Genomic DNA, 13,385 nt, shown 5'->3' with positions numbered 1-13,385 from the left:
TTATTGTTGTCACTGTTGGCTACGGGGTCCAAGCAGTGCTGGTATCACAGGTGAGTTGGATATTCCCTACCCCATCTTTGATTGGGGTGTTTGTCAGGTGGGCATTGTAGGTGGTAGGGGTGAGGGGAAGCGCGTGGCCAGGACTGGGGCCTCTTCCAACGGGAGTAGCGGGCGGAGACACGTAAGCAAGGAGATGGGGGTGACATAAATGTCAGCGTCCCCGTTCCCTGCCTCAGCCACAGCCGTATTTCTAAAATCTGACCCTCTCATTCTCACACTTAAAATCAGCCAGTGGCTACCACAGGATGACTGCCCAGGATGACTGACTGGTCCGTCAGACTGTGAGCTGTCCCTGCATTCGTCTTGTCCTCAAGGTCCAGCCTCCTCACTCAGCCGCTGTGACAGAGAGGACGGCACAGGAGGGGAGGGCCAGCGTGGGGACACATGGGAAGAACATTCCAGGGAGAGAGCGTACCAAGTGCAAGGTCCCGAGGCGAGGCGGGAGGGGCCAAGTATGTCTGAGCACAGAAAGACCACCGCGGTGGCCAGAGCGCAGCGGGTGAGGGGGACAGACAGCGCAGGGCCCTTAGGCCATGGCAGGCTAGCGGGACCCCGGGGCCAGGGGCACGGGCAGTGGCGGGAAAACAGAGCACGCTGCACATTAGAACTGAAAATGGTCTTTCCTGTCCTTGACTGTCCTTTTCAAGAAGGCAATACTAGAAAGAATCTAGACCCTGGAGTCAGCCACATGAGAATTAAAAATCCTGGTTATTATGACCCTATATAAATTGTTCACCCTCTCTGCTTTAATTCATTTATCTGTACAATAAGTATAATATGCTCTATCAAGTGTGGGTAATACTGTTCTCCCAGGGCTGGCTTGAAGACTAAACATGTAGCACGTATCCAGTGGGAGGAGCAGGGGGTACACGTGAATTCCTCAAAGGGCTTCTCACTCTCACTCAGGGCGTGCTCCGTGGCAGCTGAGAGCCTCTGAAATCCCAGACCGTATCCCTCAGCCCACACCAGGCTCCCGAGGACGGTCCCAGAACACCTTCTGGCCTCTCCTGACCCAACACTAAGAGAATAGGTCGAGTGGGAGATTTGAGCCACTTGTGGGGGTTCTGCAAAGGAGCACTGCAGCCGTCACCTGGGAGTGGAACGTGCTTTTATTGGCTTTGCTTGTTGTTACAAATAAAGCCTTGATTCCTTTTTGCTGTTGGCAGAGCGCCCACAAGTGGACTATTTTTAGCAGATGGCTAACAAGGCCCGCGTGTTCCTCTCAGAATGTGGGGCCCTGGGCAGGAGGCAGCCCACTGCAGGCTTCTCCAGTGGTCAGGGACGGAGGGTCTGTTTGGGGGCTTTTTCCTAAACCGTTGTAGGCCTGATACCCTTGTAAAATAAAATAAAAACAAGTACTAGAAAAGACAAAACAGGTTCTTTTAATATGCAGAACATGAGCCAAGTTTGTTTATATGAGCCCCCACAGACCTAAAAATTACTATTTTAGATTGCTCTGGAATTTTTTAAAGATACTTGCCTTCTGTTTCTGTCTCATCGTGACCTGGTGACAAATCCCCAACCCTCACAGGTCCTTGGGCCATGCGAGGCACAGCACCCCTACTCCCTTCTGTGGGGCCAGCTTGTGCCCCTGGGTAAGGAGCTGTATTCTTGTTTGAAAGATTGACTCCCAAGTTGCTTTGCCAGTAATCTCGCCCAAACGTTTTCTAATAGATGAGAATCAACAGGTGTCGACTGGAATCTTCCGTTCTTAGGACTGACACCATTGAGGGCGGTCACTGCCGTTAAATACGGCTGCTGCCTTTCCTTGCATACTCCAGGGGGGTCAGGGCTCCGTCACCTTATCCCGCTTGCCCCTGGCCGCCCAGCCCTGACCTAAGGCACTCGCTCCTGGCAGTGGGCCCTCTCCCCATCCAGCCCGCGACCTCCCGGGGTGCCCCTTTGCCTGCAGGAGCCCTCACAGGCTGGCCGGAGAGAGCCCACAGCCTCGTCAGCCTGCTCAGAGGGCTTTCTTTCCTACTGGGCATGGCTTAAAGACAGGCTGACTGTGTCACCGTCTCGAATTCCTTACAGCGGGCACAGTACTCCTCTAATGCGGTGCCGCGCTAAAGATAGGAGTTTAATTTTAAAGCGAGAATGGCCTGTCTCTATAAAGCCGACTTTGTCTTCCGAAAAAGGAAATGAATGTCTGAGCTGTTTGTCCCCCTCATACAGACCCAGGCAGTCTACGCATGAGGAGCGCCAAGCGGGGGTTCGGGGTGGGGGGGGCAAGGACACGCCGCGAGACCCCCTATGGCCCTTTTCTGCTGGGCCAGGCCACACCCCTCCTGTGTTCTTGTATTGGCTGCATTCCAGAGGTGATGACAGTGCAGTGACAGCACACGAAAGAAGAGACCGCGGTGTGGCTGGTGGTTGCTGCGTCCCCAGAGCCTAAAACCGTGCCTTCAGCCCTCACCTGCTGCCTGTGAGGACACAGCGCCCGGGGCCATAGGGGACAGAATGTTCACACCAGTGTCCTTTTTGGTACCAGCAACGGGAAGTAACCCACCTGCCCCTTCCTGCAGAACAGATGGGGTCACACAGTGGGACGCTGCACAAGGGTCGCAGTGGGCGAGACCCCTCGTCACGCCCACAGGGACGGGTCTCACAGAGATCACGTTCATGACCCCGACACAGGGGAGGCACTGTGCAGAACGTGAGTTCTCTGGCTGCGGGTCAGAAGATCGGTCCCCTCTGCGAGGCGGAGGCCGGCCTCAACTGGAGCCTGCTGGGTGTCCACAGTGTCTTGATCTGGGTACTGGGTTAGGTGGGGGCACACGTTTGTAAAAACGCACTGGGCTTGTGTATAATGTGTATATAAGTTATACCTAAAGAGAGAGAGAAGGCATACCTGATGGGGAAAATAACCAGATAACCAGCCCCAAACATGGTTTATGTGTGTGACCTATTTCTGTAAGATTTCAAATATAAATTTCTTCTTTTTGTATTACCGTCTTCAAATCTAGAATGTTCTGCACGCACCTCTCCCAGGAGCAGAGGCACGAACGGCCGCTTCTCTCTGACGGCCGGTGTTGGCTCTCTCAAGTCCCCCATGCTGGCACCCGCCTCTGAGACAGGCTGTTGGCTGCGTGGAGAAGCTTACATACCTCTGTTCGTGGACACAAGTGCGCGTTATAGAGCTAGGTTTTCTCGGCTGAAACTGAAACGCTGTGTTGGGGAAAGTGTAATGTGAGGGGATTCCTGTGCGTCAGGAATAAGTCGTTTCATGTGGTTCGTTTGGAGATCCAAATGCCCGCGTAACACATGGGACACAGCACCTAACTGTGCAAGCACACAAGAAACAGAAGTTGCTTTTGTTTAAGTAAAAAAGTAAATGTTTCCTACAGTCAGGGGCTCCTGGTGGGCTCAGCCGGAAGAGCATGCGGCTCTTGGTCTTGGGGTCGTGGGTTCGAGGCCCAGGCTGGGTACAGAGATGACCTAAATAAGTCAACTTTTTAAAAGATACATTTGCTCCGGTTAAAACAAACCACGTATTTGTCGCCTGATTGCACGCACCTCGTGTTGCTTCAGGCAGCTCGGGGCGTTCGTCATCCTGTCGCATCTTCTTCACGTATGGAAGGCGAACACGCGACCCCGCGTCCAGCAAGTCAGTTGGTGCCATTTTCCCGGCAGCATTAGCTCACTTCGTGTCTGGGTCACGTTTTGGTAATTCTCACGGCAGTTCAGACTTCTGTGGCGGTGACCTGCCATCAGTATCTTTGAAGTTACGACTGTAATCGTTCTGGGGCCCCACGGACCACACCGTCCTCGAGCAGCCCTGTTCCCTGAGACACGACACTCACATCAGGCCAGTTAATATCCCTGCAGTGAGTGGCCGCTGGGTGTCCCCGTGGGGGAAAAGGTCACATGTGTTTCACTTTAAATCAAAAGCTGGAAGTGATTAAGCTCAGTGAGAAGGCGTCAAAGCCCGAGACAGGCTGAAAGTGAGGCCTCTTGCACCAAAGCGTTCACCCAGTTGTGAGCGCAAAGGAGCCACTCTTGAAGGAAAGTACAGGTGCTTCTCCCGTGAACACGCGGATGATAAGGAAGGAAAACAGCCCCGTTGCCGATGCGGAGAAAGCCGGGTGGTCGGATGGGAGATCAGATCAGACACGACGTTGTCTTAAGCCAAGGCCTGGCCCGGAGCAGGGCCCTCCCTCTCGTCCGTTCCACGACGGCTGGGGGAGGCGAGGGAGCCGAGGGAGGAGAGCTGTAAGCCAGCAGAGGCTGGTTCCGGAGGGTTCAGGAAAAAAGCCGTCTCCACAACCTACAAGTGCGGGACGAAGCAGCCAGTTTTCCAGAAGATCGAGCTCAGATAGTCAGCGAAGGCGGCTGCACTAAGCAGCAGGTTTTCGGTGTGGATGAGACAGCCCGGTCCTGGAGGGAGACGCCGGCCCGGACCTCCGCAGCCAAGAGAAGTCGGCGCCTGCCTTGACAGCCCCGGAGCACGGGCTGGCTCTCTTGGGAGGGGCCGACGCGGCTGGTGACTTCAAGAGGGAGCCGGTGCCCAGTGACCGTGCTGGAATGAGGGCCCGAGGAGTGGTGCTAGGTGTCCTCCTCCTGTGCCCGGCAGTGGGACCACAGAGCCCGGCTGGCGGGCATCTGTCCACGACACGCTTGACTGGGTATTTGAAGCCCACCAAACAGAAAACAAAGATTCCTTTCAAAGTCCTGCTGCTCCTGACAAGGCGCCTGGTCACCCCAGAGCCCCGTGAGGGATGGACGCGGAGATTTGTGTGGTGTTCGTGCTGCTAGCACAGCATCCGTTCTGCGGCCCACGAATCAGGAGTTAACTTTTGACTTGCGAGTCTTCTTACTTAGGAAATACATTTTGTAAGGATACAGCTTCGGGGCACCTGGGGGGCCCAGTCAGTTGCGTGTCCGACTTTGGCTCGGGTCGTGACCTCGCGGTTGGTGATTTCAAGCCCCACGTCGGCTCCCCACATCTGCCAGCACAGAGCCTGCCGCAGATCCTCTGTCCCCCTCGCTCTGACCCTCCCCCGCTTGCGCTCTCCCAAAAAATAAATACGTATGTTGTTTAAAAAAAACATTTAATTTAAAAAAAAAAGGATATAGCTTCCATAGACAGGGAGTCCTCGGATGGATCCGCGCAAAGTTGACAACCTTCTGGAAAGCAGTCACTGTTCTAGATGCCACGAAGGACCCCTGTGATTTTGTGGGAAGAGGTTGAAACGTTAACACCGACAGCAGTTTGGAAGAAGTGGCTCCGACCCTCGTGGAGGACTTTGAGGGGCTCAGGACGGCCGCGGAGGACGGCCCCGCGGAGGCGGTGGGGACCAGAGGGCCGGGATCAGGAGCGGAGTCTGAAGACGGGACCGAACTGCTGTCGTCTCAGGATAAAGCTGACGGGCGAGGAGGTGCTGCTCGGGGAGGAACAGATAACGTGCTTTCTGGGGATGGAAGCTCCTCCTGGCGAGGATGCCGTGGAGATTGTTGGAAGGACAACAGAGGATTTAGAATATTCCGGAACCCTGGTTGGTAAGGCGGCGGCAGGGCTTGGAGGACGGTCCCCACTTGGGAAGGAAGTTCTGTGGGTAAAATGCTGTCAGACAGCGTCACCTGCTCCAGAGAAATCGTTCGTGAAAGGAAGCGTCAGTAGATGTGGTTAGCATGTTTTAGCAATAAAGTACTTTTTTTAAAGCGTATCTGATAGCGAGTGGGGGAGGGGCACAGAATCCCAAGCAGGCTCCGCGCTGTCAGTGCAGAGCCCGTCATGGGGCTCGAACCCACAAACCGTGAGTTGATGACCTGTGCCGAAACCAAGAGTCAGCGCTTAACTAACTGAGCCGCTCAGGTGCCCCAGCAATAGAATAGTTTTTAATTCAAGCGTTTTAAACATAACGCTATTTATTGCATGCGTTACAGTGTAGTATAAACGTAACTTTTATAGCCGCTAGGGAACCAAAAATTCATTTGACTCACTTTATTGTGATTTTTGCTTTGTTGCGGCGATCTGGAACAAACCTGCAGTATCTCTGAGGTACGCCTATAATTCTGCCTTCTAAGCTTCAGGTTCCTTGTCTGTACAAGCTTCTTTCTACCTTGCATTTTCAGTGGAGCTTTCCTGCAGCAGGTATTTCCTGAATGTCTAATGGTGCCCGTTACTGTTCCAAGCACGTATGTAATCCTTGTATTCACCATGGGAGGTGGGTATTAGTCTACCGCTTTTCCAGCCAAGGAGTGGGTCTCGGGAGGCTAAATGCTTTGTCCCAGGGGCGTGGACACTGTTCACAGGGCAGTTGTGTGGATGCTTCATTTCCCCATCTATGTGTCCTGCCTTCTACCAAGTCCTGGAGACCCCACGGGAAGCACACAGAAGCCGTGGCCTCTGTCCTTCACGGAGCCTGGCATCCAGTGAGAAGAGGCAGGGGTTTCTAATGTTTAGGACAGGAGGGCAGATTGATACAGTATTCTGTTGATTGAATTGGCTCCGTTTTAAATGGCGGTCATTAGTGGCAGGGCACAGTGTGCCTGCTGGCGAGGGACATCCAGACCGCCCGGCACTTGGGCAGCTGATACCCAGGACCGTTCAAATGTTTAAACCCTCTGACTCAGTAGTTTTTTTTTTGGAAATCTGTCCAGGGAAATAATCAGGGATTTCGTCCAATGTTTGTATACAGAGGTGTTTATCAACGACTGTTTATACCATTGAAATTTGAAGATTGCCCCACCACGTAACAGAACTCTTCATCTTACTTGACACTTTTGTGCTACTGACTTAATGCTTTGCCAGTAGTAATTGAATTAGTCCTCCCATCATGCCTGGGCAGTGGGTACTATTACTGCCCCGTTTTGGAGCTGAAGAAATTGAGGTCCAGGCCACACAGCTCAAAAGGGTTGGAGCCTGATCCGAACCCAGGGAACCAGATGCCAGAGCCCGTGTGCCTCACTGTCACGTGTTTATGACTGCCTTCATGCTGGCGGATGCTGTGCAGCCTTTTAACGTGGTTTTTACCAGTTTCCACTATATAACGTCGTACAGAGGCTACAACATTTTATGGCATGGTTCATTTTTGTAAACATAGGTTTATAAGAAGGGAGAGACAGAGCTCATTTCTTCCTCGCCCCACACCCCACAAGTGCTTATGGGTTGTGTCCTCGGTGCTGGGTCCTTGCAGGTGCAGGGTGTACAGACACACAAATGACGCATCGAGACGTTCTCTTTCGAATGAGGGAAGTCATTGCCGCACGATCCCTGCCAAATAGAGGGTATCTGTAAACCAAGAACTGAGCAGTCCTGTCGGGGGAAGCCAAAGGCAACGACCCCGAGAAGGGGTATGTGGCCAGAGCGCGCGGACAGACGGAGGCAGGGTAGAGGCCACTGCACAGACTGGTCTTCGTGGGGAACAAACCTTCTGCCGAGCTCGGCCAGGATGGCACGAAACCTACTCTGTTTAGTGTGGGATTCACGAGATTTGCATACTCTTACGTATACTAAATCCAGATTAATCCATTTGGTTTCTGTATCATGTATGCGTTGGGTGGGGGAAGGGGAGTGACGTGTGACTGGACTGTTTGCTGCTTTGGGGGTACAGCCAGGTACACGTAAACCTTGCTCTGCCAGGACGCAGGAAGGGGTTCTTGTTCTTTTCCACTCTGGGCTGGAGTTCTCTCTGCCGGGAAGAAAACTCTGTGCTGCTGGGAAGAGAGGGGAATTGCGGACTTCACCTTGCTGCGCGGGGCTCCTGCACACTCCTGTGTGCTGTGCGCATGTGGAGAGAGGGGCTTTGCCGGGGCAACGGACCTGGGTTTGTCATCACCGGGTTTGAGGATTTTCCTGAAACTGGGGAACTTTCGACTCTTCTCATTCAGACGACAACGTGTCATAAGAGAAAGGGACTTAATACAGAATACGTCCGTGATTTTCAAAGCAAGGATGAAACTGTCCGATTTTGTTTCCTTTGCCATAGAAACCCGACGTGCGGCTCTCTCGAGGCAGCATCGACAGGGAGGACGGGAGTCTTCAGGGCCCGGTAAGCAGCTGCTGGGTTTTCGCCAGGAAAACTCGGGAGATATGCATGCTGTCGCTGCACATGAGCTGTCGTTCGCTAGTTCTGCCCTCTTGGTGCATGGTTCTAGTTTCCACAGCAAGGCTGTTTTCTTGTGTGTGCTTTGAGGGGCAATGCCTAAATTCTCTTTAAAGAGCTGGTTTATGATTACCCCAAATGTACTTAAAGCCTGCTGGAAATATTCCCCTGATCTTTTAGGGAGAACAGGTCAAACGGTTTTATTTCCATCAGCAGGTGTCTGAGCAAAATAAAAGCAGATTTCTTTAAACAGTCAAAGAAGTTCCCAGTACAACAGAGAAACCTGTGCCTGCCGGGTGACAGACCTATGGATATGCACCCTAATGAGGCTTCTCCAACCTGTGCCGTGAGATCCAGCTGCCCCTGACACTTGGCCCCTACAGGATGCGCTCAGTCACCAGCGTGGGAAGATTGGGCCTTTCCCGTCAGAATGTGCTGGTACAGCGGGCTCTGTGGGCAGAATACTGGACGTTGCTGATTCACGAGCAACGGTTACTCGGCACACAGGTCTCCTTCCGTAGAGGGGAAAGCTTAACGAGAGTGACAGGCGGTCTGTCTGAAGGTGGTAAGGCTGAGGATCAGCACGCACGTCAACCCCTTTCAAGGGAGCAGCTATTGAGAACACCACTAATAGGAAATTTTGCTAGAAAAGGGAACTGTGTGTGTTCCAGCACGGGGCACGTAGCAGGCCCCCAGACGGTGCGTGGAGTGGGCACATAAGGGAGGGAGCTGCGCCTGGATCTTAGAAGGGTTCTCCAGAAACACCCTGTGGAATGGACGGTGTGGGACGGGTCCACTGGCGGTCCCGGAGCATTTGCTGGGCCCGGGGGCTTAGTACCGATGAGAAGGAGCCGTGCCGAGTGCCGTCCTCAGGCCCCCTCCCTGAGGCCTCAGCTCTCCTGTAGTCAGGACTGGTGCCATGCACCCCACAGAGGAGTAAACCGAGGCTCCTAGAAAACCAGGCCACGGTCACCTGTCGCGGTGCCAGATGCCAGACTGCGCACTTGCCAACATGACGGCTCACTTCAAGCGGTGCAGGTCAGGTCGTGGTCGCTTCCCGCGGGGGTGCTGAGAACACCCCGCGACCATGGCGGTGTTCCGTCTCCCGTCAGCCCTTCGCTGGAGACGACAATCTGGTTTGGCCCACCTCTTGAAACGCTCCAACCTAAGACTTTGGAAAATGCACCACGGCTTCAGGGAGAACTCTTCGGCTGGAAGACTGAGATTGTAAGGAGGAATGAGACAGGGAACCAACACTGATAACTGGCCAGTGGAAATCGACCCCATCAGTGTGCATAGAAAGTAGAAAGCGTTTGGCTTTTCAAAATAATACACAGGCTGGCAGCATGTTCCTTTTGTGACAACTCTGTGTTAGGTAAATGTTACCAGCCTCAGTTAACAAACCGGAAACGCAAAGCCCCAGACAGTTGAATGACTCCTCCGAGGCCCAGGGCCCGTGGCTGGATACACGGCACAGCCAGAGCACAGCCTGGCCACGGGCTCGTCCATAGGACTTGCGAAGGCAGAGACTTTGCTGAGCCTCCCCTCCCAGAGCCAACCTGCGGGATTGCCTAGCACAGTGCATTGTACATAGATTTGTTGAATTAACCCAGAATGTTCTTAGAATAGAATTTTCTAGTTAATTGGACTTTCCTTGCTACCTGAGTATCAACCAGAAAATTCTGTGTCTTAACTCTTTTTAAGTATGTGTATTTTACTGCCTGGATCGGGAAACACAACACAACTCACAGGCTGTGTCCACTTTTAGAGTTTTGGCCACGTTTCCTGCATTTTTCCGCCATCACTCATCCTCTGGCTCCCTTGGCTGCCTCGTTCTTCACGTGCTGTTTGCCCCTGCCGGGGGATCCCCTGTCTCTGGGCCACGCCCCTCCCAGAGTTCTTCACGGCTTCCCCCACCCCAAGTCTGTGCTCACAGGTCACATTCTCAGAAGGCCCGATCTTCCTGCTGAAACCTGCGGTGTCCTTCCCTCCCCCCTCCCCCCCCGCCCCCGTCCTCCTCTCCCTTTTCCACCGGGCTTGGCAGTGTGCTGTCATGTGCACCTGCTGTTACTGTCTTGCTCCCTGGGTTACGTTTACACTGTCTGCTTCACAAGGGGGGGGGGGGGGGGCTCGTTTTGTGCCTGGAGCAGAGCCGTTCAGTAACTGTCAAGTAAATGATAGGTTAGAGGTGCCTGGGTGGCTCAGTCGCTTGAGCATCTGACACAGCTTCAGCTCAGGTCATGCTCTCACGGTTCGTGAGTTCGAGCCCCTGCACCGGGCTCTGCGCTGACAGCAAGGCGCCTGTTTAGGGCCCCCCCCCCGCCCCTCCCCCACTTGTGCCTGCTCTCTCTCAAAATAAATACACATTTAAAAATCAATAGGTTAGCTGCACAGTGCTACACTGAACGGGCTGTCAGGGAGCCCTCATTCTTCACACCACACAGGTGTGTGAGTGTGTCAGACCAGGGGTGTGCAAGTGCGTGTGGTTCTGGGAGGCCAGTTTTAATTGTGTGCCCCGCTTGCTAGTCTTTGTATCTTAAAGAGGTAGATCCCTTCACGTTACAGAGTGAAGCACCTTAAAACATGTGTATTTGGCAACTAGTTTACTATCTTAAATTGAGCAAGGTAAGTCTCTGTCTCCAGAGGTAGAGTGTAGGCGTAAAAAGACCGTTTTCATTTCGTCCCGGGGTAGGTTGTGTCCGGGGGACCGCAGGTGTGACAGTGCACAGCAGGCCTGGCCTTGAGCGGAACAGTCTTTGATGGTGTCCCTGGGCGGGACTTCGGTTGTGCTTTGGCTTCTCGTCTGGGCCGGGAGCCCGGTGGGGACCCGATGGCTCTGTAGCAGCAGGCCCTGGGTGACAGTGACACCCCAGCGCCACAGTGTCCTCCCACTATCACTGTTCCTGATCGCACCCCTGCCTGTGAGGAGGACCGGCGGGAGGGAGGGAGGGAGGGAGGGGGCTTCCTGAGCAACGGACCCGACGCTGGGGAGGCCTGGATCTGTGCTTCTGAAAGGTGGGGACTGGAGGCATCCGGAGACGTAGTTTTTCTGAAGGAAATTTTAAGTTGTCCGTGACCGCTCCCGTCCACGCTCCTGTGTATCCCACACCCTGCTGGCAGCTTTGCTTTTTCCTGATCCCCACCCACCTAGGCCTTGAAGGCAGCCCCCCACCCCACCCCCGTCTCGCTGGTCTCAGAGCCCAGCGCTTAGCACAGATGTTCAAGGGGAGGAAGGGGAGGGAAGGCCATCGCCCCATGGTGCCCACTGGCACAGTGACCGACCTTTTCTCTTCCCACAGACGGGAAACCAACACATCTATCAGCCTGTGGGTAAACCAGGTAAGTGAAGACGTGACATCTGTCAAGTTTTTATAATGTGGAGGGGAGTGGGTTTTACCTGGATATCGTTTCTTAGCTTTGGAGTACTCATGACTTTGTGACCCTTTTTCCTCTGTGTTCCAAAGCAAGTATGATGTTTACCAAACTCAGCCCCTGCCTAGCATATCGGAAAAGAGACCTTCCCGCCGATGCGTCAGAAACGCCTCCACGGGGTGCCCTCCAAGATTAGTGTGTGTGACAGAAGCACGAACCCGTGTTCAGTGTCTGGGCCGTGTGTTACTGTACGTCACTTACGGGGACACCTTCCCTTTCCCAGATCCCGCAGCTCCGCCAAAGAAACCGCCGCGGCCTGGAGCCCCCGGTCACCTGGGCAGCCTCGCCAGCCTCAGCAGCCCCGGGGACAGTTACAACGAGGGCGTCAAGGTGAGCGTCCGAGCCTCTCGCTCCGGGTCGGTGACCTGTGACACGAAGCAGAGTCAGTGCCGAGGACGGGACGAGCAGAGTGGCACCGCCGTGGGCCCCAGGCGTCCGTCTGGTGTGGCTCTGAACCCGTCCAGGAGGCGGGAACAAGCTTGACGGGAGCTTGTCTTTTCTGTTTTTCTCTCACGTGGTAGATTCTAGGGCCTCAGTCAGAGCTCAGCTTCCTAGGTAGTTTCCCTCTGATCAGGCAGAGTGGTTCTTTGGAATAAAGCGCCAGGATGGTTTCTGGTTTTAAAAAGTAATTAAACCAGGATGCCTCTGGGGGAGACCTTCCGCAGGCCCCTCTGTCTCCAAGTGGTGGAAAACTGCCACCGTTTTCCAGATGGAGGCGGGGCCACACGTGTAAAAGTGCGTGTGCTGCGTGGACCCAGCCCCAGGCAAGGCAGCGTGCGGCTCAGGCGCCCTCACGCGCCACCTGCCCTGCCGGCTGGGACTGGGGCCGTCGGGGTTCCCGAACCCCCCACCCTGGCTCCAGCCAGCCCCGCAGCGTCGGGCCCCAGGTCTCCCGCCAGCAGCCGTCCTCTCCCAGAGAAGCAAAGGCAAGGGTTCTCTGCCATTCCATGAGAGGGTCTTCCTCTCAAAATGTATCCTGTTTCCCAAGTCTGCCACACCTTGTTTTCACGTTTTAATACCTCTGTGGTCAGGTGATGTGCTGGCCCAACTGGCAACTTTGCTTTCCCTAGAGGAACATACAAAAGTGCCTCCTGCAGAGGGTGGCATCTTAGCGTCGGGAACTGTGTTCTCCGTCGAAAGACGCTGTCTCACCAATACCCAGCATCACCGGGTGCCCTACCTGCATGCACGCTGTGCCGGGACCTGCCCTCACGCCAGCCTCCCTCAGGATCAGTGCTCTGATTATTGTTTCCACTTTTCACACGAGACCGCAAGCTTCACAGAGGTTAAAGGGTGTGTTCAAGGTTACAGGCTCCCCAGCCGAGCCAGCCTTTAGCCAACGTGCTGATTTCCAGAGAGAACAGGTATGTTGCCATATTGGGGTCAGGAGGTAGCTGTAGGCAGAGAAGATGCCACCTGCAGACACAGGGCAGGGCCCGGGGAGTGAAACCAGCCAGACCAGCCTCCCCTCTGCGGGACGCAGCACAGGTACCGCTGGGCCCAGGGCGCCCCTGGCGGTCAGTGCTGCTCCTGGTTCGGGGCCCAGGGGCTTGGCATCTGCGGTTTCCCCAGCTGGTGCTGGGGGCACCTCCCACGACTCTTTCAGCGCCAGTACCCCACAGGGTATTCTGATATACCAAGCAGGTGGAAATCTTCACGGAAATAGTATGCTCACTTACAATGTATTAAGCAAAGATTTTTTAAATAAAGAGTATGAAGTATTATCTTCCTTATCCACCTGTTTGGTGGGGGTTACTGAATCCAGCCTCAAAGAGCAATACCGTTTTAACACAAAAACACTCCTCTTTAGATGTAGTTCATCCAGATAACATTTAGCCAGACATC

General features: G+C 54.2%; 1 protein-coding gene across 18 annotated transcripts in view; it reads left to right on the top strand.

Moving 5' to 3' along the window:
• Nucleotides 1–13,385, top strand: part of PTK2 (protein tyrosine kinase 2) — a 257,936-nt gene that overhangs the window by 235,920 nt on the left and 8,631 nt on the right. For all 18 annotated transcript variants that reach the window (XM_019459751.2, XM_053896569.1, XM_053896572.1 and 15 more), the window contains 3 exons: nucleotides 7,992–8,054; nucleotides 11,408–11,447; nucleotides 11,764–11,870. In XM_019459751.2, coding sequence (XP_019315296.2) covers nucleotides 7,992–8,054; nucleotides 11,408–11,447; nucleotides 11,764–11,870 — 210 coding nt within the window. The remainder of the gene's footprint in view (nucleotides 1–7,991; nucleotides 8,055–11,407; nucleotides 11,448–11,763; nucleotides 11,871–13,385) is intronic.

Source organism: Panthera pardus, unplaced genomic scaffold, assembly GCF_024362965.1.
Source record: "Panthera pardus isolate Hobbes unplaced genomic scaffold, ASM2436296v1 HiC_scaffold_7, whole genome shotgun sequence".
NCBI lineage: Eukaryota > Metazoa > Chordata > Mammalia > Carnivora > Felidae > Panthera > Panthera pardus.
Note: the sequence above shows the minus strand (reverse complement) of the source record. Positions and strands in the feature narration are given on the sequence as shown.